Genomic DNA, 26,737 nt, shown 5'->3' on the forward strand with positions numbered 1-26,737 from the left:
GGGAGTGCTATTGCCATTATGAACTTTTGCTACATTTCTGTGATAAATGACCAAGCACATCCTTGCCTTGTGCCTTCTTTCTCCATCTTGTAAGGAGGACCATAATTTTCTACCTCACAAGGCTTTTCTAAAGCTCAGTTAATTCCCACTGATAGAGTAGTGGGTGGTAGTGGTCTGAAAAATGTTTTGCACTTGCAGAATATTCTTATTTGCAGTGGAGCATCATCATCACTTCAGTACCTTTTCCTTTTCACAGTCTCTCATAAAGGATTACCTTAGGGGACAAAGAGGGTTGTGTTTTCAGATGTCCCCTGTAACATTCAAACATTGCTCAAAGCTATCCTTGTCTCTTCTGGATCTGCAGATCTTACCAAGATTTTCTGGTTCATGCACTGGAATCAGTGATTTTTCAAAGTTAAATGTGATGTTGATAGTTGGATAAACTTTCACAGCTGGGGAGATGTCAGGTATTCCTATTTCAGGAAGCAGAATAGAGGATGTTAATGAAAACTGCGTAGCTGCAAATGCATTGGGTTCCATTGTCCCAGAGCTCTGTGTTAATCATCTTTTGTTTGTGCAGTTTTAAATTAAAGAGTGTAAAAGCAGATTCAGACCTGTTGCTCTTGTACTGAGAGTCTGGAAGTGACAGTTCAGATCAGGACAGCATCTTCCACATTTGTTTTCCAAGTGTTTTCCAAGTTTGGAAGCCCAAATTTCAGTGATTGTAATTGGACTGATTTTCAGAAGTACTCCTTACTGCAACTGTAAATATCCGCCCCTGCCTTTTTCTTCCACCTTTAAAATGTCTTGTGTGAGCCAAATTTGCCATTTGTGTTTAAATCTTTATAACTGAATCCTGGTTCCTCTGATGTCAAAAGGAATTTGAGAGATTCAGTAGTCCAGGGTTTTTCTCCTTGCAGCAGACATAAATTTTAATTTGTATTTTGGAAGAATTCTTTTCTTAGCTGTAGGGTTGCTTTGTGTTTGGAATCACCTTTTTCTGCAAGAGAAATGTTTGCAATCCGAAGATGTGATTACAGAATGAAAACTTAGTACTGAGCTCTTAAGAGATCTATTTCAGTTGCTCTTCTTTCCTAAGCCATAAATACTTGTGTCTTGGTTTGGAAAGACAGGAAGGCAGGAACCTCCCCTGAAATGGAGAATGTAAACCCTCCCCACCCCTCCGGATTGCTATAAATTTTAAATTAAGGGGCTCTCAGGCAAAAATATGGGAGCAGGAAATAACAGTTCTTTAACAGGGAAAGGAAAAAAAATAAAGGATAAAATAAACAATGCAGTACACTAGAACAACACTGACAGAGTCAGAACCCAACCTGACACCCTGTGGGTCAGGGTGTTGGTGGCAGTCCAATTGGAAATGTGGCTGCTGTCCGCCTGAAGTATCAGGTTTGGTTCTGTTGGAGAAAAGGGGGTCCTGTAGAGAAGGATGTATTCTTCCTCTGAAGACCCAGTGGAAGAAGAGACTGCTGCTGTTTCTCTGGGGAATCCCGTGGAGAAAGCCTTGCTGCTCTCAAAAACCTCTGGATTATATCTGGGTAGCCTCTGGGTGGAGCATCTCACAATGGGATGCTGTAGTTCTTACCAGTCATGCAGTGACATTCAGTAGTCTGTTATCAGCAGATGTCCCCTCCCGAGGGAGGTGTGAATGTGGTCACTCAAAGAGAGAGATAAGACAAACTGCCCACTTGACAAAGATAATCTGCCATACAGATGGTAATTAAAAACATTTTGCATTGCAATCATCAACAACTTGCTTTACCCCGTGTGCTCCACAAAGGTTAGGATTAAGTTTGCTTGCTGTTTCGCTGATTTTGATTCCAAGCTTGGTTCAAGTGGACAGTTCAATTAAAAAAAAAAAAAAACCAAAACAAAAACCAAAACCCAAAAGTCTCAGTATTTTTCACGGTGAACTCCGAGTGTTCCGGGCTCCGAAAGCGCGGGTTGCTCTGCAGAGGCGCTGTTGGCCCGCGCGGTGGCGCTGTTGCGCAGCGCGTTGTCCCGGCGCGGGCTCCGCTCCGCCTCTAGCGCGGCCTCTAGTCGTTTTTTATTCCTTTTTTTCTTTTTATTCCTTTATTCCTCTGTTCCTTTATTCCTTCATTCCTTATTTTACTACGGCAGCTTGGAAAATGGCTCTGCTCAGCGGCAGGCATGTTTGCGTTACGGGATGTGCTCCATTAGGCAGCGCTCAGCCTCCTTTCTATGGATGAGCTCCTGCCCATGCTGTGTAATTCTCGCTCCCTGGGGGAACGCGGCATTACGGGGTAGAACCGAATTTGTGATTATAAATCATATATTCGACTGGATCGCCCTACATGGATAGACACGGGAGTCATCTGTTTAGCTCTACACGAGTATTTGAGACAGCTGCACGTCAAACTGAAGAATTTTACAGGGCAAAACTTCTAGTTGGCTTGTTCAGGAAAGAACTTAAGACCACGAGTTTAGAGTTTGTAAATTAGTCTCTTCTGCTTGTTCTAATAAAAACAAAAAAAAAAGAAGCATAGACTGTCTGTTTAGGTGGAGAGAGCTGCTGATAAATTCAGTAAGTCCACTGGTACTGCAGGGGCATGTTAGATCTTGGGAGTTGTGCTGGAGCTGCCTTGCCTTGTTGCTGCACCTTCCCAGGTGTCAACCAGCATAGGGCAGCATCAGACACGAGGGCTTTGTGGAGCCTTGTTATGGTCTAGTTTAACTGCTGATTTCAGCGTGTGTGATTTTAAAAACAGCTCTTGTTGGAAGACTGATAGGAAGATGATGAAAAATGGCATTGCAGTTTCAAGTGAAACACAGTTGTGCCAGGGTAGTGGGAATATATGGCTTCACTGCGCTTCTGAATCACTCCTAGGATTCAAACCACTGGCCCCAAATAGCATGATGCCCTTCAAAGATCATGATGGAGACAAGGCATGTGACCAACAGTAATCACAGCAGCCTGTCCATAGCAACACCACCACTTAAGATTGATAAGCATTTTATTTAGAGCAAGATAATTTTCATTTGCTTTATTCTCAGATCCTTTAGGATTTATGTGCATAAACCTCCTGCATAACATAGTGAGCACTCTTACCTTTGGTGGAGAGTGGGAACCTAAAGTCATTACCTGATTCTAGAACCCAGGGCTTAAAAGATCCTAAGGCCTAATGTTGCAAGCTTATTGAGGAAAAAAAAAAAGAAAACTGCCAGTACAATGTTAAAATGTTAATACAAAACTCCCAAATAACCAAACTACCCATTCCCCAAAACTCACAGGTGCATCCTGTTAAACATGGGATATACATGATATGGTTTTGTGTATTGAAGCATGATCAGCCTGTGCCATAATACAAGGCTATTTCAGCATAATATATTTTATGAACTTGCCAGTGTATCTTAAAATTTAAACTGTGCTGGATGAAAGGCTTTCAGAACACATTTTCTTTGTTTCATTCTGCCTATCTGGCTAAAACGAGAAGATGGCAAGCTGGCAAAAAGCTTCTGAATGGTAGTGAGATTTCCTTAAAACCACTGATTTCCTTTCACTTACCTAATACCTCAACTGTATTAATTATTTTGTTTTTTAACATCAGTGAATTTGATTTTGGTGAGGTAACTCCTGTGTTCTTTTCAGGTGATGGACTATAACATCAACCTGGGAAAGCACCTTCTTCCCTTGGTGGTGCAGGTGTTGAAATATTGCACTTGTCCTCAGCTAAGGCATTACTTTCAGCAGCCTCCTCGCTGCTCCCTCTGGTCCCTCAAGCCTCACATTCGGCAGATATGGTTAAAGGCTTTGCTTGTTATTCTCTACAAGGTGAGTGGTCTTAACAAGACACTGTCCACAGAAAAATTTACACTTCAATTTGAAATTTGTTACAGGGAGCACCTAAATGTATGGCAAGTGAATGGAACTGTAAAGAACAATTTTCTTTGATATACTTACTGCATTTGATTTCAGTGTTTGAAATAGTTGGGATTTAGTCTGTGCTTCTGACTTCCTTTGTGCTTCTTCAGTCTTTATTGTCTTTCAAGTGTTTACTTGAGAGAGGAAACTTTACTGGAGAAAGGAAAATATTGATATTAAAATAGGGAAATGATGTATGAAATTCCAGTGAGGAGTATTTTGAGTAACTTAAAATTAGTTTAAAAAAAACTAAGTAATGACTTTAGATGGAGGAGTGTGTCAGTTTAGCAGTTTGTATTCTTTAGTTAATGCTGTTAAATGCTGTTAAAATGTAAGGCATTTATGCACTGAAATGGAGCTGCAAATACTTTTGATATGCTTAACAAATTTCTAACAGGTCTATACGGTGTACAAGGAAGTGCAGACACTAAATGTTACTAATACGGACTTTTACTATTTTATTAAAATAATTATAAGTATAAAGCTGACAAGAGTCCTGCTTCTCATGATATATTTGGAAATGTATAATCAAGGGAAGGCAAAGGGCATCCAGCTAACAATATTATTGTAATTTTTCTGTTTTACTGCCTAAATGTTTATCCAAGGAGAAAAGTTAGTTTTTAAGCTGAAGTTTTTCTCTTTTGCTGAACAGTACCCCTACAGAGACTGTGAAATCAGCAAGATTGTACTTCACCTAATCCACATCACAGTCAATACCCTCAACGCTCAGTATCACAGCTGCAAGCCCCATGCAACTGCTGGTCCTTTGTATAGTGACAACAGTAACATAAGCCGATACAGTGAAAAGGAGAAAGGTACTTTTAACACTCTGACTTGTATGAGAGCCATTGATTTAATTCACTAAGTCTTGCAGATGTTGTAGAATGGTAAATATGGTCTGAGCTTTAGAAGATAATACTCGTAATTGAGTCTGAAGTGGGACTTACCTGACCAGGATAGCCATGTATAGTAAAAGAGGTTTTTAGCTGCTCTGTGGGCTGAGCATAGCACAGTGGTCTCACATCTCCCAGGGGAGTGTATCTCACACTCAGTCACCATGCCTGGATAGTTCTTGGCCTTTCCTATGGCAGTGCTAGCTCATCCTACATCACACAAGGTGTGAAACCAGTGTGACACCACATTCTGGTTTGACTTTGTAATAGTGTGAAATCGTAGCAAATATTGATTCTGAAAAGACTATGAATTCAGTCTGTAGTTTGCTTTTCTCTTTAAAGGAGCTGAAGTTGACAAGGTTAATGCAAATGTGTAGGTGAATGTCTAAAGGCAAAAGAATGGTTCAGTAGTTTGTGTCTGATGGTGAGCTCTGCATGTGCTTGCTAGGTGTAGCAGAGGTACTGTGATGATGTGAACTGGTGTGAGCTTGGGGCTTCAAATGCCATGGTGTCACTGAGTGTAATTCCTTAGGTTTGTGAAGTTAGTTACATAATAAGTGTTAATGATTAACAAGTTCTTTTGACATTCTTTAGCCTTCTTTCAGTTTCATTCAGCGTTCCCTTCTCAAATAGTCTTTGTAGTATGCAGAAAACTCTTCTGAAGAAATATCCAAGAAACTCTCTTGTTTTCACGTCAGTACCTTTTCCTATTTCGCTTCTCATTGGTTGTGAAAAGATGTACAGCAAAACAAGAGCACAATATTTTGTTTACCTGGACACCCTATTACTCTGCTCTAGCAAATTAAATCAGTCTTAACGTGGATTTAAACTACATATTGCATAACCTCACTCAGCTGGACATTTTGTATTGCTAGTGGAGGGCTAAGAGACAACTGTGGCCTTAATATGAATTTGTCTTTGTTTTGAGACAAGTAAATGATGTAATTCATAATGACTTACTAATACATTTATAAAGTACATTAACTTTCTGGATTGAATCTGAGACATTTTAAAGACAAATTGAAGTGCCCAAGTACCCAGCTTGTTACTGGTTCCCTGGGTGGCCTTGTGTCTCACTTCAGCATTGTTTTCTTATGTTTACAGTAAGGACAATAATATTTACTTGCTTTCCAAAGCTGTTTGGAAGGGCTTTGGATTCCCAGAGGTAAAGGACCATAAATGAGCAAATTTTACTCTGTAAATACTAACTAAACAACAGGGCTTGTTCTCCTCCTTTGTGGAAGGGCTGCAGAAAAAGGAGGATGTAGAAAAGTTTTCTTTCACCTACAAAAAGCAGTGAACACAATTTGCCAGGGACTTAGAAAGTTGAAGCCTTTCTCACCTTTTCTAAAGAGACTTGTTTAATCACTGGTCAGGTTGTGTGTGTGTGTGTGTTGCTGTCATCATCAGAGGTGGTGTTTAGATAGTGATCAGATGAGGATTTTGTTGTCAGGCAGCAAGAATTCATATGTTGAAGATGGATTTCCCCAGTATTGAACTTTTTCCCTAATTTTTCTGCCAAACTTCATTGTGGGGATCAAGTGTACAGACTGCTGTGGAACTGATGCTAAATCTTGTGACAAAAAGCATTTGTTGGTAAGGGGCAGAAGAAGTTACACACAGGACATGACATTAAAAATGATCTTCCAACTTATTAAAGCCAATTGCTGTAGAAATTCTTGCTATCAACCTTGATTAATTTTTCTGGCGTCATCCTTTCAATTGGGTATCTTGTCCCTGATGCCTTTAGGTGGCAGTTTCATAGCTTCAAATGTACTAGCACCTTTCCAGCAATTTCAGAACTGAAGATATTTATGTCTCATTTAAGTCTTCAGTTTTTGTCCATTCTAGCTCTCTGGCTTACTTTCCCCTTCACTCCCAGACACCAAATGCATTTCCTCTCTGTATTTGCTTGCTACAATATACAAGGCCAACTTTGTTTTTCTTTTGAGTGCTCTGTTTTTTTTATTGTCCCAGAAGTGTTTCTTATTTCCTTGGACATGAATCACTGGATGTAGAATTACAGAATGATTCCACATGATAGATTTTTTATTTTTTAATTTCTTTTTTTTTTAATAGCTGTTTCATATGGATGATTTGGGCTTTTTTTTTTTTTTTGACAGATAAATAGATTTGGATCTTTCTTTCTCTTTGCTATTTTCATCTGGTCTCAAATCAGGGCATAATGTTTTACTATTATTACTTAGATCAGTAATTTCATAATTCATACTGTTAGGTCTTATTCTATTACTGTTACCATTACCATCTTCCCAAGATTATCTATTTCTTCCTTTTTCACTTTCTTATTTTGCTGGTTTATCCTTACCTTATGGTTCTTTCAATAATTTCCATCTTCTTCAATTTACCATTTCTCACTGAGCACTACAGAAGTTGTTTACTCAAGTCAGTGTCCCAATCTAGTGCATTTTTTCCATCTAAAGATTATTATTGGTAGAGAAGATCACCTTAGAATGGTACCAGCTTTGTTATGCTTTTGCTGCACTGTAACCCATTTTTCATTTATCTCAGACCTTAACTCAAGATGTAATAAGAATGACAAAGTTAAAGCAGGGATACAAATTTTCTAGCAAACTTCATTTTTCAATTCAGGTTTAATTGACACTAGCTGAGGTTTTGTTCTATAGACAGCTTTTCGTTCAGGAAATTGCTCCCTCTTAAGACTAATAATGTTTTTTCTTTCTCCAGCAGAGGAAGACAGTGTTTTTGATGAATCTGATATTCATGATACACCAACTGGACCTTGCAATAAAGAGTCTCAAACTTTCTTTGCAAGACTGAAAAGAATTGGTGGCAGCAAAATGGTGAAATACCAACCAGTTGAGATGAACGCTCAGAGAAGTATGAATTGTTTTGTTGGCATAAACTCATGCAGAAATACAATTTCCTACTCTTAGTTTCAAGCTACCAACTTTCTTTGTAGAGTTTTTTGCACTGCCTAATTTTAATATAACTACTCTTACTCTGAAGAACACTCATTTCCCTGAATGAGTTATCTTTCAGGAATCTCAAAATAGGCACTCCATAGTAGAAATGCTGAGAAATCAGCAGTTGTTTTTCTAAACATTAAACTCTTCTGAATTAAAAAAACAATTAAGAGGATTTTTTTGAATTTTCTTCAGCCATTGGGCTGAAGACTTTTTACTTAAATTATTTTTTCTGAGAAATTGATTTTGTTGATAAGGTGGGACTCTATGGTAAGCAAATTTGTTTTTGCAGCTTCAAATGTATTTCTTTTGGCAAAAATGGGGTTTTCAAAAAGTAGGTTTTTAAAATCAAATTTCAAAAATTTGATTTTAAATTTAGGTGTTTGGAATCAATGGCCTGGAAAAATGTTGAAAAGATTTTCACGATGACCCACCTGCCTGGTTTTTTTTTCATTATAGGTGTTTGCAGAGGGAGGGGGAGTGATTCTGACTAGAGTGAACACTTAAACTTCTATCACTGTTTTTTTTTGCTTGTTGATTTGTATGTGGAATATTTTGAAATATGGGGATATTAATGATTAGGAATATCCTATTTTATGTGAAAATATATAATTCATAATAATAGCAACAAGTATTATTTTTGAAAATGCTCTCAATGAATGTGTTCACATAGCAAAGTACCAGTGCAGTGGCAGTGCCAGTGCCAGCAGGTGCAGCTGTGCTCACTGCCCTCCTCCCCAGCAGATGAGGGAGGACTGGGTGCTGTGATAGCTGATGGACCCTGCTGGGTTCTAGGGTCACCAGGGAAAAATTCTCTGATCTCAGGCTTGTGCTGCAATATCCTCACTGCCAATACTGCCCTTGCTTCTTGAATCAGAGGCATCCATTTTAAGCCTGTTCTGCTGCAGTAAATAATAGGGGTACTACATGCAGCCATCCCAAGTATCTGTGGAAATTACATGCCTGTGACACCTCCTTTCAATGCACAAGGTTAAACACTCTATCTTCATGTACATCTGTCCAGGATGAATAGACTTTGGACAGCATTTAGGTAAACTCTACTCTCCAAATAGCAGATTTTTGTTATTATTTGTTGTAAAAATCCATGTACTTTGGTTCTGAGGTTAAAACAAAATGTGGGCAATTTTGACTAATACTGGGTTTGTATTTAAAATGTCAGTCATGTTGAATTGTGATATAAAGATGAAGGTATCTGCCAAAAGTCTCCAACTGAGGTAGTATTAGCTTTTTCTGTTTTGATCAGGTGAAATAGAGCTGGCTGAATATAGAGAGACGGGGGCCTTACAAGACAGTATTCTACGCTGTGTGAGAGAAGAAAGCATTCAGAAAAAAAAACTGCGCTCTCTAAAACAAAAATCTCTTGATATAGGGAACGCAGACTCCCTGCTGTTCTCGCTAGACGAACACCGCAGGAAGTCCTGCATAGACCGCTGTGAGCTAGACAAGCCTCCTGTCCCTGCCACACACAGGCACAGCGACTATGGACGCTCTCGGCAGAACTCTTCCACTAAAGCCGAAAATATAGACACGCAGGAAAGCCTTCCTCATACAGAGAGCTTCCAGGAAACCAAAAGACCTGTCATACCAGAGGTTAGGCTAAATTGCATGGAGACCTATGAAGTGAAAGTGGACTCCCCAGTTAAAGCTGCTGATCCCAAGGAAGATTTAGATCTGATAGATTTGTCCTCCGATTCAACTTCGGGTCCTGAAAAACATTCAGTGCTCTCCACTTCAGACAGTGACTCTCTAGTCTTTGAACCACTTCCTCCCCTTAGAATAGTGGAGAGTGATGAAGAAGAAGAAGCAACGAACCCGCTCAATGATGAGGTCTCTGGCAAAACTGCTATTTCATCTCCTTCAACTCCTATCAACGTGTCTGCACTCAGCCTCAGCACAACTCCGCTGGTGCAGTTCAGCATTGAAGATTGCTCCAAAGACTTTAGTTCTAAGGATACAAGCAACAATGCTTCTGCAGGAATAGAGGAGGTCATTTCCATTTCTACCAAAGATCAGAAGGACTCTTCAGAGTTAGTTAAGCCAGAAGAATTTCAGGACGTGTCCTCTGGAAACTCACTAACTCTGAAACAGAAAAGGGACCTGCTGCAGAAATCATCTGCCCTTCCAGAAATGTCCCTTGATGATAACTCTGAGCTCAGTGTGGAGGAAATTAAACCTAGTGGAACAATTCCAAGCCCAAATGTAAAGACAGTCCTTATTAAAGTCCCTGAAGATTCTGAAAAGCAAACAGAAAGTGATAAACTTGATACCAATACAGAGTCTGACACTGAACAAAACACAGAGCAGAAACAAGAAGGGGAGACTGAGGAGTCAGAATTTAAGATTCAGATTGTTCCTCGCCAGAGGAAGCAGAGGAAGATTGCTGTGAGTGCTATTCAGAGAGAATACCTGGACATTTCCTTTAACATCCTTGACAAGCTGGGAGAGCAGAAGGAGGCAGGTGAGCTCACTCACCCAGTCAAAAGGCTTATTTTTGTGTGAAGATTTTAGTAACAGACCTGTATAAGGAGATGTGTATATTTATAGTGAGATGTGGGTATTTATAGCATCTGATGTGCTAGCTGAGTGCTTTCAGGTGTTTGTTTCTCACAAGGAATGTGCTAATCATTCAGGTATGAGGGATGTGTAAAGGACCCATTTGAAAAGGAAGTGGAGCTCTGTGACAAAAATATTCATTCTGATCTCCAAGTAAGGGAATGAAACTCCCTGTCCCCTTTATGCTGGGAGTCAGAAAAATGGTCATACTTTCATGCCTTTTATCCTCCTATTCTAGTCCATGCTATACTGATTTTCTTTTGGTGTAGTGATTTTTGGCCCTTATTTCTTTTGCCAGCATAAGGCAGTGGAAAGCAGAATGGATCACAAAGTGTAAGGCTGAGCATTAGACATAGACATATACATACATTTTGTTTTTATAGACCTGTTTGTAGCCTTCTTTGTACTGGGTATCCACAAAGTTTTCTTGGTCTGTGTTTGTTAAAGGTTTAAAATTCAAAGGTAGACAATCCTCTGTGTACCCTAAGTGTTTTTTCAGGTGATTTCAATGCAAAATTTTGTTACTAAGTTTTTTCCGGTGGAGAGGAAGTGAGCTTTAGCTTTTCCTCAGATTCCAAGTGGGTCTATCAAACAGTTTGAGAAATGGTATGCTGCTGCCTTTTTAATTTCTTGGCTATTTTTTTCCCTAGGATTTTTCAGTTACTAGAATTTTACCATCTTAACAACATATTAATGAAAAAGGACAGAATCCTTCAGGCCTCAGTTCCTTGTGGCTGTTGAAGAGAGGGGGAATATTTATGCATTCCTGGCCTCACTTTTTTCTTAAGTGCTTCAGAGGGAATCACAGTATAAATTTTTCTTAGCATAGTCCAATTTTACAAGGTGAAATTGTTCCGTGTAATCGTAGTTACACTGTTCCCTTTATGTTTCAGGCCTGTTGTCCCATTTATGGTTCTGCTAAGCTGAAGAACTACTGGAGCTTTATAAAAATTAAAGAGAGCTGAGTGCTTTTGAGCCTTTTATGTAGAGAAGTGTGGCCTTGAAAGAATTGTGCAATTAGACTTAGTGCTTTTTTTGACCATTAAAAAGGGCCAGTTTTCATGCAGTAATGAACACTGTTATCCTTGAAACTGCTTGGAAGGGCTGTTCCAGTTCTGAAACACCACGTGGAACCTTTTTAATGCAGCAGTTTAAGCTGTGAATCTTCAGGATCAAATGCTAGGTCAACAGCCTCTTGAATGAAAACTGGAGGCATGTTGGAGTTAAGGCTTTTAAAAGATGCTAAGCTGTCACTTAAACTAGCTTTGTCTCAGTGGTCTCTCTCTTCTTTCCATGTTGGTGGTTCCAATAATCCCTTGAGTGAGATCAATATCAAACTCTATGAGCATTTATTATTCGTGAGCTCTAAAGACCATAGGCAGAAGTCTCCTTTAAAAAGTGATTTTAAGAAATAGATCCCTGTGCCCCCATAAAAATTCTTATGACACACACACTGAATCCCTTTAAAACTGCTGGGAATGCCAGATGGTGAATGGATGACTGAAATGATGCGAAAAGGACATCTAGGGAGAAGGAAGATTAAAAACTTTGTTGATTTTAAATGCTGAGAGTTTAAGCACAATTTTCACATGCAGATCCTGCTGCCAAAGGACTTTCAACACTGGAAATGCCAAGAGAGTCATCATCTGCACCAACCCTTGAAGCAGGTGTTCCAGAGACAAGTAGTCACTCTTCCATATCAAGTAAGTTTGCCTCTGGTTTGAGGATTAAAATCAAAGTTACTGTATTGTGCAAGAGATGCACAGCATGTAAGGTAAATTCCTTCCTCTGAGTTCCCTTGATTCTTTGACAGCATTTTAACAGGTAGTAGCTAAAAATTTTCTCTTGGGACATGGCAAGTTTGACAAATGTGGTTTTCTTGAATTAAAGTAGGTAGCAGCTAAAAGCAGTATTTCACTAAAGCTGAATGTTTATTTTCCCCCGTGAGAAAGCATTGTCAATTGTCAGCGCACAGAAGCAGAAGATGAGGGTCCACAGGGCTCTTACTGTGGCCTTTGGTACATTTTTTGCTGTACCTTAGGAAAAAAAAGTCTCTTGCCATTTTTGTAAAATGCTTTGAATGCCACTTCCTTAGCTGCTTGCTGAAATGTGATAACTCTTTGTCAGGGATTCCCATAAGCATCTCAATTGAAAGTGAGCTCTGTTGTTTGAAGTAGACATGACAGATGTCTTAACAGAGCGCATGAAGATAAGATGTTAAGGTGGAGGTACCTTGGAACACTTAATAAAATTCAAAATGCTGTGTCCATCTAGGTGACACATCTGAAGGCCTGTGGGGCAGAACTGTGGCTAGTAAAAAAAGGAGGGAAAATTACTTCCTGTGATACCAATGAACTGCTAAGTCAGCTCAACTGTCTTGCTGAACTTCAATTTCAGATTACTACAGCAGTATTAAATTTCAGTTTTGGAAATTCATCATCTGCTGATTTGATTGGAAGGGGTGTCTGGCTTATTAAAGGAAGAGTTTTATTTTAGACATGCTAGTTGTGTACTTCCCCAGTTTTCCCACAAGCATCTCAGGTCATGTGCATCTCATAGAGTACATTTGTTGGCCACCTAATGATACAGATAGCACTTACTAAAGCAGCTGAAAAGGGTCCAGTTAAGACCTATTTCTCTTGCTTTTAGCCCAGTGCTACTGGTTCCTGTAAATTCCAGCATAGGAAACTGGGAATAGTACCTATATGATATTGAGCCTATATTCCTATTTAATATTTCTTTCCTCTTTCTGGAAACTTGCCTCAGTTTCCAACTGCAAGAAGGGATATGAATTCTTCCATTGTGTCTCCTGTACATTTAGACTGAAATGATTTTAATCTTCTACTATGTATCTTTACAGTGCTTTGCATAGTAGGCCTTGATTTGGACTTGTCTCTTTGAGTAGAGAATTCTACGGGATTGACCAGATCAGTAGATAAGAAATGAAAAATGTTGCAAGCCACTGTATGAAGGTTACTCATCTTTTAATGTGCTTGTTAGGTTTCTTGCAGAGAACCTGATAGAGGAAAACTTCCCCCTGTCATGGTCTAATCCCAGCCAGCATCCAAGCCCCAGGCAGCCGCTCGCTCTCGCTCCCACCAGCAGGACAGGGGAGAGAATGGGAAGGGTAACACCTGGAAAACTCATGGGTTGAGATAAAGACACTTTAATAGGGAAAGCAAAACCTGTGCATGCAAACAGAGGAATTTATTCACTGCCTTCTGTGGGCAGGCAGGTGTTCAGCCATCTCCACAAGAGTAGAGGCCCATGACAAGTAATGGTGACTTGGGAAGATGAAATCTGTCATTCCAAATGTGTCCCTCTTTCCTCCTTCTTTCATCCACTTTATATACTGAACATGATGCCATAATGTCTGGAATATCCCTTTGGTCAGTTTGGGTCACTTGTCCTGGCTGTGTCTCCTCCCAGCCTTCCATGCACCTCCAGTGTGGCAGCATGGAAAGCAGAAAAGGCCTTGTATTTTTGTAAACCCTGCTCAGCAGTAACAAAACCATCTCTTCATTATCAACCCTGTCTTCAGCACAAATTCAAAACACAGCCCTGTACCAGCCACAGTGCAGAAAATTAACTCTACCCCACCTGAAACCAGCACAGCTTGCTTTGCCACTAGTCAGTCACAGGCATGAAAAGTCACATGCTGCTTCACAGCAATCATCCTGGATCCAGCACTGTTCAAAGGCTGGCAACTCTGACATTTTTTGGGTTTTACTTTTTTTTTTTTTTTTTTTTTTTTGGTATCTCTCTGGTAGTTCGGATTTTGGTGTGGTGGTTTTTTTTTGGGTTTTTTTTGGTTCCCCCCCTTATTATTTGAAGTCATTGCTGTCATTGAGAAATCAGGTAAATAATCCTGGAAATCCAAACCTGCTCAACAATAGCCTGATTATGTGATACATTCATGCAAAATTTTTAATTGCAATCACAAAAAGCTGCTAGAGAAAATTCAAAGAGATAATTTTCTCTATTTTCACAGTCATCTGCACTCCAAGCAGTCTTGTCAGTTCTAACATTAATTGCTGTTCTTTTATCAGGAAATTCTATGCTTGATAAAGTGATAAAGCATCTATTTAAAATTATTGCCCTAGAAATGATGGAAATTCTATTTTTCTCTTAATTTGCTGTGAAAGGGCGCTGCAATATAACTTTTAAAAGTGAAACATAGAACGGTCGCTTGGTCTGGTTCAATTCTACAGGTTCAGTCATACCAGGGCAGCTTTGCAGAAATGCTGTACTTGGACCAAAAAATGGAGTTTAAATGCACTTCAAAAGGATATACTGGAAAGGATGTAATGAGTAAAAACATAAATATTTCATCTAATAAAATATATTCAGTGCAGATTTTCACTGAAGTATTCATTTTGGTTGTTGTTACTCAAGGCCTGTATTTGTTTTGTTTTGTTTTTGAGGGAGTACTCTGCTTATTCTTAATTTTAAACTCTTTGATAGAAAATTAGTAGGGCCAAGTTTAGGAGAAGGCACTCAACCCTTCTTGACTTTCTGAAAGTTGCAGTTTATCCTTTATCTGTACTTCTTTATCACAGTTAATAATGTGAAATTCTGCGTCTAATTTCACAGCTTAGATGGTTACTGTTCAGAATTTTAGAATGGAACCACCTCATAGTCTGTTTTTATGATGTTGAATGTAGTTCAACAGAGAAAAATGTTCATTGAGAGAAGATTTTACTTTGTTGCCCTTGCTCTAAGGGCCTGTTGAGGAAAAATTTAAAGCTATTCTTAAGGCAACATTTTAAAAGCTTTCCTGGATACTTGTGTCAGAAGTTTCACAGGCTTTGCTCAAGCAGGGCCTTAAAACTCTGTCTTCATACAGTGAGCAATGATTTTAGTTTCAGTGGTGGAAGCATGCTGCTCAGGCTCGATTGTCCAAGTGAATGTATTATGCTTGTTCAATTTGAATTTTTTTTATGAATTGAGAAAAAAGTGAGAAAGTCAGAAGTTGTGTATGATCTCTTTCTTCCTCAATGTAATTAGAGAAAATATGTAGAATCATTTAAGTTGGAAATGGGCTTTAGGATCCTAGAGTCCAACCTAACACTGCCACTCCATCACTAAGTCATGTTCCTAAGCACCACGTTGATATGAACCAAAAGTCTTCAGTCTCCCTTATGGTTTTACTTTGAGTGACACGTATCTCATAAATCAATCTTTTTAATGAAGTAAATTGTTGGATGAATAAAAATAGAATGTTTGTTGCTTGATAGCTCTCTATAAGATAAATGGCAGTGAAGTTACAGCAGGGTCTCATCTTCAAAGGCTGCTGGCTTCACCCATCAGCAGAACGTGCAGGTGCTCTGCCTGAGGGGTGGGGGTGTAAGAGGCAAGTTCAGCTCGTGCCTCCCATGAACGATGCTGTGGTACACAGTGTCAGTCAATTTGTTTTCCTAGGGTCAGCATGGACACAGCTGCCCTCATGCTTTGCTGGGAGGAGACTGAGTTTCCTTCCTTGGTACGATGCATGTGAGTGAGGTTCAAGTGTACATTTATTGCCTCTCAGCATGGAAGTTTTGGGGTAGTCTTAGCTCTTCCCAGATATGAAATCTTTTGATTAGCTTTCATAATATTTGGAGGCAAAAAGGCACTGACAGTTGACGCAGTGAACCCAAGTCTCTTCTGACTGATGGCATTGGGGCCAGAATTGTACCCTGTGTAGCTGTTGGAGAGGTGCATATTGAATTGAGCAAGATCCTTAGAGCCAGCCATCATTGTCATTTCAGTATTTATATCATGCTGGCTTGTAAGATCAGGAAATGAGTGTAGTTCTAAATGTTGTCTGAGCTCCTGAAATCCTTTTGCATTTCTGACTTGCAGCTCAGTTCAGACAAATGAAAAGAGGCTCTTTGGGAGCTCTGACAATGAACCAGCTAATGAAGAGGCAGCTGGAACACCAGTCTAGTGCTCCCCACAATATCAGCACTTGGGATACTGGTGAGCTGCATTTATTGTTCTTTATTTCTGTTTCCTAAACCAATTACTGTGTAACAATCCACTTAAAAAAAAAGGGAGTATTTCTATTCTACCATTGCAAATAAGTGATCAGTATCAAGTCTAAAGTGAATCTTTATAGACAGTACAAGATTATCATCTAGTAAATGTTGGAATAGTTATATATTTGGGAGGTAGACCCTCTGGTACAGTTTTGTCCCTTTAATTGTGCATATTACTCAGATTATTTCCTGGTCTCATTGGAAGAAATGGAATAATCACAGTTGAATTAATTAGGTCTAGGATTTCATCCCTGGTGCATGGAATCATTTATTTGTATGTCTGTTTACAATGGTATTGTTACACCACAGAGTTGTGCCTTCTACCAGCCAGTTTTGTTTCTCTTTAAAGAAGTTTTCACCAACTCATGCTGAACACCTGATGTTTCTGTTTACTCACTGCTTTTTCTCCTTTTAAGATGAATGCAAAGCAATGAAAACTGAATTAAGCATGTAATTTATTCGCTACTCATTTCATTTGTTTTTTGTTTTCTTCTGTATAACACTTTCAGTCGTACCAAATTCATAGCAGATGTCACTAAACAATAAATTCATTTTGGTTTGTCAAAAATGCTAAATATTTTAGTGCCCATTTTGATGTTAGTGCCATTAAAAAATTGTGCTTCTCAGGAATTTATCAGCAGATGCAGATGCATCTAGAGAAAGGAATGCTTAAAATAATATATGGAACTTAGCATGCTGAATGAATGTGTTACCATCAGCCCTGGACAGCTGAGTTGAAATTTTTGGTTAATTTAGTCTTCAGCATCAAGTTCCATCAAACTAAGCTGTGTAGCTGAAGAGTGGCTAAAGATATGGGGCATAGTTCAGGATTGTCCTTTCTATTCCAGTCTGCTGAGTAGCATGCTCAGCATGACACCCTTAAGTCATAAAGGTCAGAATTTGCTAGTGGCCACAATGGGGGTTTTGTTCTAAAAGCAGGTAAGTTTATTTATTGAAGAGACTTAGCTGGATCACCTAGTCTCTCAGGCAGGGTTTTAGAGATTTAAAAGTTACTGTCTTTTGTTCTGCAGGGAGTGCTTGTATTCAAAATGAACAAGTCAATACTCAAAACTGCTCAGAATCTCTGTTTAGTTAATCCTGTTCCAAATCTGGTAGCTTTCTTCACAACATCTATGACTTTTCCCTCCAATATTCAACTCAGCTAAAGGCCTTCAAGCATGGAGAGGCAAAATGAAATGTTCTTTTCTGGAAAGCTTTGCATCTCTCAGTCTCTTGTTCAACCACTAGCTTCAAAGTAAACTTTTTATTTGGACAGGCTTTTTTTTGGTTTTTTTTTTTTTTTTAATTTTTTTTTTTTAGGATAAATGCTCAGTGTGACTGTCATTTCAGTGCCACCCCACAAGTTTAAGACTCATTATACTCATGCATACCAAGTAGGAAGTAGTCTCATCCCACATAAATATGTGTGTTTGGTCCATGCATGCTTTATTAATTTATTTTTTATTACCTTGGGTAGGTGTCATGTGTTTCTTCCATTCTTATTTCAAATCACTCTTTTCCCAAACTTACTGTCTGTAAAAAAAATTGTTTTGTGCCTGGCTTCTGTCAGTACAAACTATCTCTTCTAGTGTATTGGCATTTCTAAACACTTGTTTCTTCCTCTTTTTGTGGCTCATATATTCCATATCTTGTAGAATCTTTATAGCTAGCACTTCCTTTCCTGTTTAATGACTCTTGTGTAAAATGCCTTTTTTATTAAGTTGTCTGTGTCCTTTTTCCTGTATGGACTTCTTTCTTTCTTTCTTGCCCCTTCCTTTCTATGCATAAAAAATTAACTATTTCCTTTTTTTTTTCCTTTCTCTTTTTCTATAGCAGTTGTATTTGTCTTTCTCTTGTTTTAACTGTTTAAGACTTGTGGTGCAGCTGACTGGTGACAGGTGCTGGATTTGTGGTTCTGGAGACTGAAGTTCTTTCTTTATTCACAGAGCAGATACAGCATGGAAAGAGGCTGTGCAATGTCCCTGTTTGCCTGAACCCAGATTTGGAGGGACCACCACTGAGAATCAGAGGTTAGTTCAGAGTCTGTTTGACCTGGTCCTCTGCCAAGACTGCCAGGAAGATTTCATGGTCAATACAAAATGGTGCTGAATTTTGTGTTCTATTCAGCTGTTAAAACCCTCAGCTATCCTGCAGAAAGTATGCAGAGAGTGTCTGAATCTCATTTCTGTATAAACTCTCCTCCCTCACAGCTGAAATACACCCAGACTCTCTTAGACCTCTGCAGTGGGGCAGTGACCTACTTTCTTTGCCTAAATCATGTTTTTTTCCTACTGTTCACAAGAGAGAACATTTTTGAGTTGTTAAGTCTTATTCCAACATGGTAACATGCATTATGACTGCTTTTAGCATTTGTGTGCTGCAGTGAACTTAGATCTAGAGAATATGGTAGTGAAACTTTGAAAGTCATGGCAGACAGATCTTTATCCATCTTAGAGGGGAAGCAAAACCTGGATACAAATCTATATCTAGAGAATATGATAGTGATATGATATGAAACTTTGAAAGTCATGGCAGACAGATCTTTATCCATCTTAGAGGGGAAGAAAAACCTGGATACAAAATCTATACCTCTCCCCTGCATTCTGGATGTTGTTCTACATTACTGAAGTATTTTAGCCTTCTTGAAGTATCTGCTCATATCCAATAAAACCTTAGGGAGCAATTATAAAGTTCTGAACTATGGATGTGAAAGAAATGTTTCCTCCATGCTTCATAAAATGGTTATTTAAAATCTGCCTTATTCTCATTTCACTCCACTTATGTTGAGTTCAGAAATTGTGGGAGCTTCTTAGCTTGTTTTGCCTGAGAGCTGTTGTTAAATTTGCTTTTTCTGCAGTAACCAGGATTTTGTCATAATACATTCCATCTAAATCTTACATAGAAAAGCTTCCTTGTGTTTCCATAGTTAAATATTACCAGAGAAGGCTAATGTTGATATTAAATCTGAATCTACAGATTGAAGCAACCAGAAAGAAATTTAGCAATGGATTACTTAAACTGTAAGTCAGGAAAGCAGAACTTGGAGAAGTCAAGGGTTTGGGTCTCCCATAATACATGACTTTTCCTAATAAAATAATCATCTGTCAGAAATTAGGTTCACAAAAAGTGCTAAGGGCAAAGTGAGCCCCACATGTTGGCATGATCACAGTGGCTGTGCTCTTAGCTGAAAAACTCAGCTTTGAAGGATAAAGATACTTCTGAAGATTTTTAATGGAAAGCATTTCTAATGATCAACCCTCCAATGTTCTCAATTCCTTATGAATTATTTATTTTCTCTGTCCTTTCCTGGTTTATCTCCTATCATTCTGTTAGGATAGTATGAATAGAGTAATGATCTGTGTTGAGACAAGTGAACTTAATTCCTTCTTCATGTAACTGAGAACTATGGGAAGTTAATTCCCAAAACGTTTGGGAGAATACTGCAAAACTTCTGATGTCTAGTCTTGTAGCAACTTTAGAATCATCTTCTCTACCCAGTAGATAAAATTGCATCCAATTTCCTGGAATTTTTGGTTTATGTTATCTTTTTTCCCCATGGATTTATCTATTTTTAATTGATAGTTCTAGGTAATAGGAATAATCTGGCAGAAGCAAGGAATGTGCTTATATATCTTTTTATAGACACAATTTATTTCTTATTTCTAGGCATAGTAAAGCCATTATGGCTATTCTTTAAAAGTCTACTCATCAAGCATTTTGGATTTCTGTTTGATGATTATTTTCTTTTTTTAATTCTTTTCCTAATTGTCTTAAGGTGCTACAAAATCTAGTTTGCTGTCAGCACCCAGTATAGTCAGTATGTTTGTACCTGCACCAGAAGAATTTGCTGATGACCAGCCCATTCTGATGACTGACAAGTAAGTGAGTTTTTTTCTCACCTTTCAAAGAACTAGCTGAACTTCAAATATGTCAAGTAAAGTGTAGATATACTTGATGCAAATACAGAATCCATTTATCTCTATGCTAAGTTGTTTTTTTTTTTAACCCAAAGTAAACATTTTCTAAACACTGCTAGCAAGATGTGTTTTCAATTCAGTAGTACCTGGATGGTTGTGCACAGGAAAAACGATGACTCAGGGTATTGTGTGTCCACAGAGGTCAGGGGAAGCAGTTTCCATCTTACTTTAAATCAAGAATTCCTTCTGATCCATCAGAAACCTCTTTTTTCTGAGGGGGGAAAAAAAAAAGAAGTTCCATTTAAAAATTCCTTTGGGTTTCTGTTGAAATCAGTAGCTGTTGATGTGTCATCATGTGTATTCTACATAGCATTTTTAATGCTGATACTCACTGATCCTCAAAGCTTTTGCAAACCTCTATTGTTTGGTTAAAATGCCTGTAAAGGGAATGTTAAACAGAAGTGTACTCATTTAATAGAGAAGTAAAGCAGTCAGCAGGGAGCCATGCATTGATTTGTTCAAAACTTGGGAAGAGAAACCACAAGCTCCTGTGTGTGCTCAGTCCAGTGGACAGACAGACATGCAAGGATGATCACTGGAGAAAGACAGGGCCATTGTGCAGGCTGTGACTGCTAGTGGACCTTATTGTGTGACAAAGTGAAGCATCCCAAAGTTAGTCTGGTCAGTGGCACTTCCCTGGGCCATTTCACAAAAGCTCAGGCACTACCTATTAACATGCAGACCAGCTGGGCTTGACTTCTATGACTTTGTTGCCATATTTTCTTTATGTTCAGTAAAAAAGGCAAGAAAATTGTCTGTTCAATTCCATTAAGTTAAAATCTCACAATCTCTTGGAGTCATTAGCAACTGACTGATTGAGGCAGCCTCCTCACTGGGCTGAGATAAGCCGATTTCCCACATTGGTTTGCCTTTTTCATAGGTTGTGAAAGCCTGTCTCATCTCTCCCAGATCTGACATCCCCTTTATAATTAGACATTTTGGAGCCTTTTCAGACCTTCTTCAGTTGTCTTTGAGCATTTCAGGAAGGATAAGTGACTCAGCAGCAAATCTGCCCTGGGAAAGGAGACTTTTCTGACATCTAAGGTTCTGTGCCCCTGAGAGGTCTTTTCATTTATTTCTTAATAGCTGTAACTGCTATGGGAACCAATCAGATCATTGTTTTCTAATTGTAAAATTTGTTATTCATAATTCATGACTGACAGGAAGGGCAGTGTGAAATTGTTCCATCTCTTTAACATCATCTGTGAGTGTCATTGTTTGTGTGCATGGTGCCTGGGCCTTAGCCCAAGCTGCACAAATTGGCTGTGCTGACATTGTGGAGGGCCAGACTGCTGCAGACTCCTCTTGGACAGTGCAAACTAATACAGTTCCATAGAGAAGGGAGCTGGAGTACAGTTACCAATGAAGGACCCAAAACAAGGCCTGCCCTGTGGCCCTCTTTCATTTGTTACTAAAGAAACAGGCAGTGTAGCTAGTGAGAACTTCTATTAATGTTTAAAACTATGGACTGTCGCTATTTATAGAAAGATCACAATTTCATTGTCTTTCTAAATAAATGTGGAATAGAATGTACTAAGTAATAATACTTTTAAAAGACATAATTATACACAGATCTATGTATAGTAATGCTTTGTTTGAAATTTGTTAACATCAGGATTAAAAATTTCCTTGCAGGTGCCATGACTGTGGGGCTGTTCTTGAAGAATATGATGAGGAAACACTGGGCCTGGCCATAGTTGTGCTCTCAACCTTCATTCACCTCAGTCCAGACTTGGCTGCTCCTCTGCTCTTGGACATCATGCAGTCTGTAGGAAGGTAAATTCAGGACTTTCCTCTCTCCAACAAGATTGAAAGGATTTTGTGCCTGGAATTGGGTTTACATAAACTTCAGTATACAAAGGTGTATATTTTAAAACTCTTAAGTGAATAACATCTGGTTCCGTCTTGTGTCTTTGTTACTCATCATTTTATAAATTTCTTATGTAACTTCTTCCACTGTCAGTTCAATTTTTGGCAGCTCCTTTGATATTTTCCCCTTTTACCCTGCAAAGGGAAATTCTAGCTCAGGAATCTCCTCAGCTTGTCCCACTGTAAGCAGCGATGTAAAGAATAAATTCAGATTTTCTACAGTACCCTTATTTATTTGCTATGTTTGTTACCTGAACAGTGACTGGTGCAGCAATTGGTGTGCTTCTTAAGCTTGGTTCTTGAAAGAAAAGAAAATTCTACTGTTAGTTTTTATTCCTGCTAGCTGCTCCTTAAAATAGTTTGTTGTTTTTTTAACTTTTTGTCCTGCCTCCTAGTGTTTTTTATACCCCATTTGTCAGAATTTATGCTCTTGTCCACTTTCATTTGAGAATTTGAGACAGGACTTTATCTTTTTGAAAGAAGCCTTCTCTTTTCTAATAACCTCCCATACCTTATTCTCTTCTGCTCTCTTGAAGTCTTTCTTAACAACTAGAGTACCTTGGCCCTGTGTTTCCAGTGTAATGCTCATAAACAGCTTCTGTGCTTCTTACAAAAAATTGTATTCTCTTGGCTCCCCCCTTGTTGCTGCTTTGATACAATTTTTTACTTTTATGTGGCTCCTGCTTTAGAAGTTATGCAGGAATGTGGTCAGCTTTTCTGAACTTTGCTCCTGGAGGAGTGTTGACTCCTAGGTATGATCATTCATTAGCATACCTGACACTCCTCAGGCTTTTCAACCATATTTTGTATGCTAGGTGAAAATTTGCATTGGGCTTCCAAACCAGCTGCTGTGTGAAATTGTCTCTGAGAAATTCTTGAACATTTGCTGCCATTATTTTTCTCTTGTTACTTTTACCAGTGTGCATGGGATAATTAGGGTGTACCATTGACACTGAATTTTGTGTGGTTGCTCTCTCAGCCACTTCCACAATTTCTTGCCTCAGAGGTGGGATGGATGTGATGGGGTGTTCCAGAGTAAATTTCTGAGCAGCACTAGACATGCAGAAACATTGCCCAGCTCTCCTCCTCCACGTTCTTTTTGGAGGCTAAAATTCAAATTGCTTGACTGTGGCTTCTGCAGGGGCATGGCTCTCCACAGCCCTGCTTCTGCTCTACCTCCCAATTCCATTTAAACACAGCAGCTTTTCAAGTCCTCCATTTCCATTAATTGCAAGGCTGCAGTTCCCTGCTGTCTCTGCTAATTAACTCTGATGGAGGCAGAGTTTCTGACCTAGATGGATGTTGCCCATTCTGTGTGACTCTTGTAAATACAACAGCCACAGAGAGGAAATAATTTGGAAGATGAATTAGCAAGGGATGAGGGATAAGTGGGCTACCTTTTTCTGTGTTTTGAGGGGGAAATGCTGCATCTTTAGAGTGAGACAGCTGATTCATTTAGAGCAGCAGATGACAGTGCAACATGGGGTATTCCTGGTAAATGCCCTGTCTTGTTCCTGCTGGTTGAAATTTCTGAAAAATTCTAAATACAATAAGAGGCACCCCACAAAGGAATTACTTTGAAAATATGCAAAATAAGTAGTATATATAAGCAGAGAGGCATTCAGGTGCCTCATATATGTACCTTGCTCTGTCTTTCATCAAGTGGTGCTATATATATATATATATATATCTCCAAATACCCATTTAACAGCAGAAGTGAAAATGAATTAGACTTTTTGCACTTTTTTTTACTAATAGAGCAACTACTTTCATGCATAGAAGGGGAAATAAGGAGTTAGGAAGTCTAAGGTGTTTCAGGACCTAAACAATACACAGAAAGATTTTTCAGAAGTTATTTGGGAACCCACAGGCACAGATAGGCATCTGTTGGGATTTTCAGAAGGGAAAAATTTCTGGGTTCAGGTTACTGACAATTAAAGGTTGAAATGTTTCTAAGACTTTTACATGCATTTAAATTTATGATCTGGTTCCTTAATCAAGATTTTTGACTTGGTTATTCTTATTTAACTGATTTCCAGTGAGATTTAGCTATCCAAGCATTATAGCTGTGTTTGGAGGTTAAATTTAGGCTTGAGTTAATGAGGAGCTGTGAAAAGCTTAACTTCTGTTCCTAACGTGTACAGATTTGAACACATCCATTTCCTGTTCTGCTTTGTGGTCTGAAAAGTGGAGGCAATGATGAGAGTTCATGGCATTTGTGCAATAAAATATTTAGAGTAGTAATGATAAATATATACAGACAGTACATTTTTGAAAGTTTCAGATGTTCCCAAGTGTTTACTGTAGCTCATGTCAGGTGAAGTTTTTCCAAAGTTCAAAACCTAGTGTTTTGTTTGTCACAAACCCCATGCTTGCATTATCACATTCAAAAGGAGAGAAAAACATTAGACTTTGATTTCTTTAAGAAGAAAGGTTTTACATTGTTATGTTTCTGTACTTCAGTAGATTTTGGAAAATAGGTGTCATGTCCATTGGGCATGTGATTGGTCTCATTGCATTCTGCAGAAATCCTCATGTGCCTTAATGTCAGCTGATGCTGCAGTCATTCCAGATTAAAAACCATCATTGCTTGATGGTGGCTTCAGACCTTTCTCACCCAGAATTAGCTTTGCACACCAGAAATAATATGTTGTATTTTAGTGTGGATTTCTCTTAACAATACTGAAGTCAGGAACTCTAATGAGTTTTTCTGATTTATGCTAGAACAACTGAAGATGATAAAATCTTTAATCCCCAGCACCATCAAGTTTGAGATTATTGCATTGTTGGAAGTATGTTGTGTCCCCAGCTTGTCATGCATAATTCATGAAAATCACCATAATTTTGGTTCAGGCTGTTGCATTTGACTGAGCTGCCTTAGGGTCCTTTTTGGATTTTATTAATTGATTAGAGAGGCAGTTCTCTTTAGAACAGGAGGTGACCAAGGATGAGCAACAGCTAAGTCCAAGATAAAAGGATCATTAATCAAAAAAATCCCATTGAAGTTTAGATCTAAAATAGTGTATAGCTCTATGAACTTTTCCCTTAGACTTATCAACTTATACCATCTAAAATATTGATTTGCAGCGGATTAAAATAAGAATTTTGTTTTATATATAAGGGATGCTTCCAGTGTCCATCTTTATAGTGGCTTTACAGTGTGCAGCTTTTTAGTGGCTTTTGGTATTAAAGGTGCTTTGCTTTGATATTGTAAGCCCTGATTCTATTCATTTACATGTCCTGCATATTGAAGTGCATGATTTTACTTTAAGATTGTGTTCAGTATTTTCACTGCCCATATTTGCCTTTCAAGTCTATATTTAGGCACTAAAATAAATGACCTGATTTTTGAGAATACAGTAGTTCTCATCTGACTTTGGAAGAGCTTGTAGGTAATTAGTGGTTTTGAAATTAGGCTAGTTATTTATGTGCCAATATCTGAAACTAGAAGCCTCAATTTAGAGGGCCAAGCAAAGACTTTTTGCTGTGTTGCTGCATTAATCAGAAACTATTCAGTCAGTAGGCAGCTTCTGGCAAACTTTTTTTCTCTCTAAAAAAATTAGTTATCCATGATATTAGTTTGCCATGTAGGGCAAAATAGAGCAGTTGAGCATTAGTGAGACTCCAAGACTGAATAGAGTTTATGTCATGCAAATATGATTTTTCTGAATTTAGGTGCTCTTCAGAAGATCTTTATGTTAACATTTTTAATGTTCTCTAAAATCTGTGTGTGTTCTTTATAGAAAATGGTACTTTATTGTCTTACTTAAAAATAAAACACACACACAAAAAGAGCATATGAGTTTCAATTTCTTTTTTGTTTTTATTCCAGGTTGGCATCAAGTACCAGTTTTTCTAATCAAGCAGAAAGGTATGGCAGCAAAGGATACCTTGACAAAAGTGAAACAATCAATCTAAATCATCATCTTCCCTGACCCTAAAATCAACAAAATTTAACTTTTAAAAAATGTTATTTAATATTTGTGAGTAAAAGGAAAAAAATGTCCTTTATACTTATTTGAAATATCCTGTATTTTCTGGAGATGAACAGCCATATTCATATGTGTTAAAGCTGGAAAAAATCAGATTCAGATGCTGTTTGGACTTCACAATTTCAGTGTAGCTTTTTCTAACTGGTTCTGTGTTCAGTATTTGTCTTGATAAACTATCTCCATAAATTCAATCAAGTGAATCCTCCTTGGCCATGGAGAATCCCTGGTAGTGATGCCTCATTATGTAAATCAGATGCTGAATAGGATAAATTCATTTTGTGAAGCTGTAAAGCATGTTAAGATGTGCAATTTATGAGTAAATAGATAATACTTAGGCTTTTAAAATTAAACCATTCATTTATGAATGATTAGGGAGTACTTCATCTTTTGAAGGAAACTGCAAGAGGCAAATGAATATTATATGTTTTTGTTTACCTGTTGTTCATGTGTTTTTTGAAAAGCCAGAAACCTTATTATGTGTCATTGAAATACACAAGGTGAGAGCAGGGTTGTATTTCAAATTCAGATGACTCACAAATAAAACTATGTGGGGAATCAGGAAAAAT

The 26,737-nt window shown here is 38.3% G+C and overlaps 1 protein-coding gene across 6 annotated transcripts in view; it reads left to right on the forward strand.

The window, feature by feature from the left end:
• The window catches only part of UNC79 (unc-79 subunit of NALCN channel complex), a 109,489-nt gene that overhangs the window by 51,601 nt on the left and 31,151 nt on the right, over positions 1-26,737 (forward strand). For 3 of the 6 annotated variants that reach the window (XR_013182873.1, XM_077180640.1, XM_077180643.1), the window contains exons 29-38: positions 3,629-3,811; positions 4,554-4,716; positions 7,501-7,653; positions 9,004-10,218; positions 11,909-12,016; positions 16,158-16,274; positions 18,280-18,363; positions 20,109-20,211; positions 21,946-22,086; positions 26,012-26,050. Coding sequence is in view for 5 of the 6 variants with exons in the window: in XM_077180640.1 (XP_077036755.1) it covers positions 3,629-3,811; positions 4,554-4,716; positions 7,501-7,653; positions 9,004-10,218; positions 11,909-12,016; positions 16,158-16,274; positions 18,280-18,363; positions 20,109-20,211; positions 21,946-22,086; positions 26,012-26,050 (2,306 nt within the window). In the remaining variant the exon portion in view is untranslated. The remainder of the gene's footprint in view (positions 1-3,628; positions 3,812-4,553; positions 4,717-7,500; positions 7,654-9,003; positions 10,219-11,908; positions 12,017-16,157; positions 16,275-18,279; positions 18,364-20,108; positions 20,212-21,945; positions 22,087-26,011; positions 26,051-26,737) is intronic. The other 3 variants (XM_077180642.1, XM_054635694.2, XM_077180641.1) reach the window with 3 other exon arrangements.

This window comes from Agelaius phoeniceus, chromosome 6, assembly GCF_051311805.1.
Source record: "Agelaius phoeniceus isolate bAgePho1 chromosome 6, bAgePho1.hap1, whole genome shotgun sequence".
Classification (NCBI taxonomy): Eukaryota; Metazoa; Chordata; class Aves; order Passeriformes; family Icteridae; genus Agelaius; species Agelaius phoeniceus.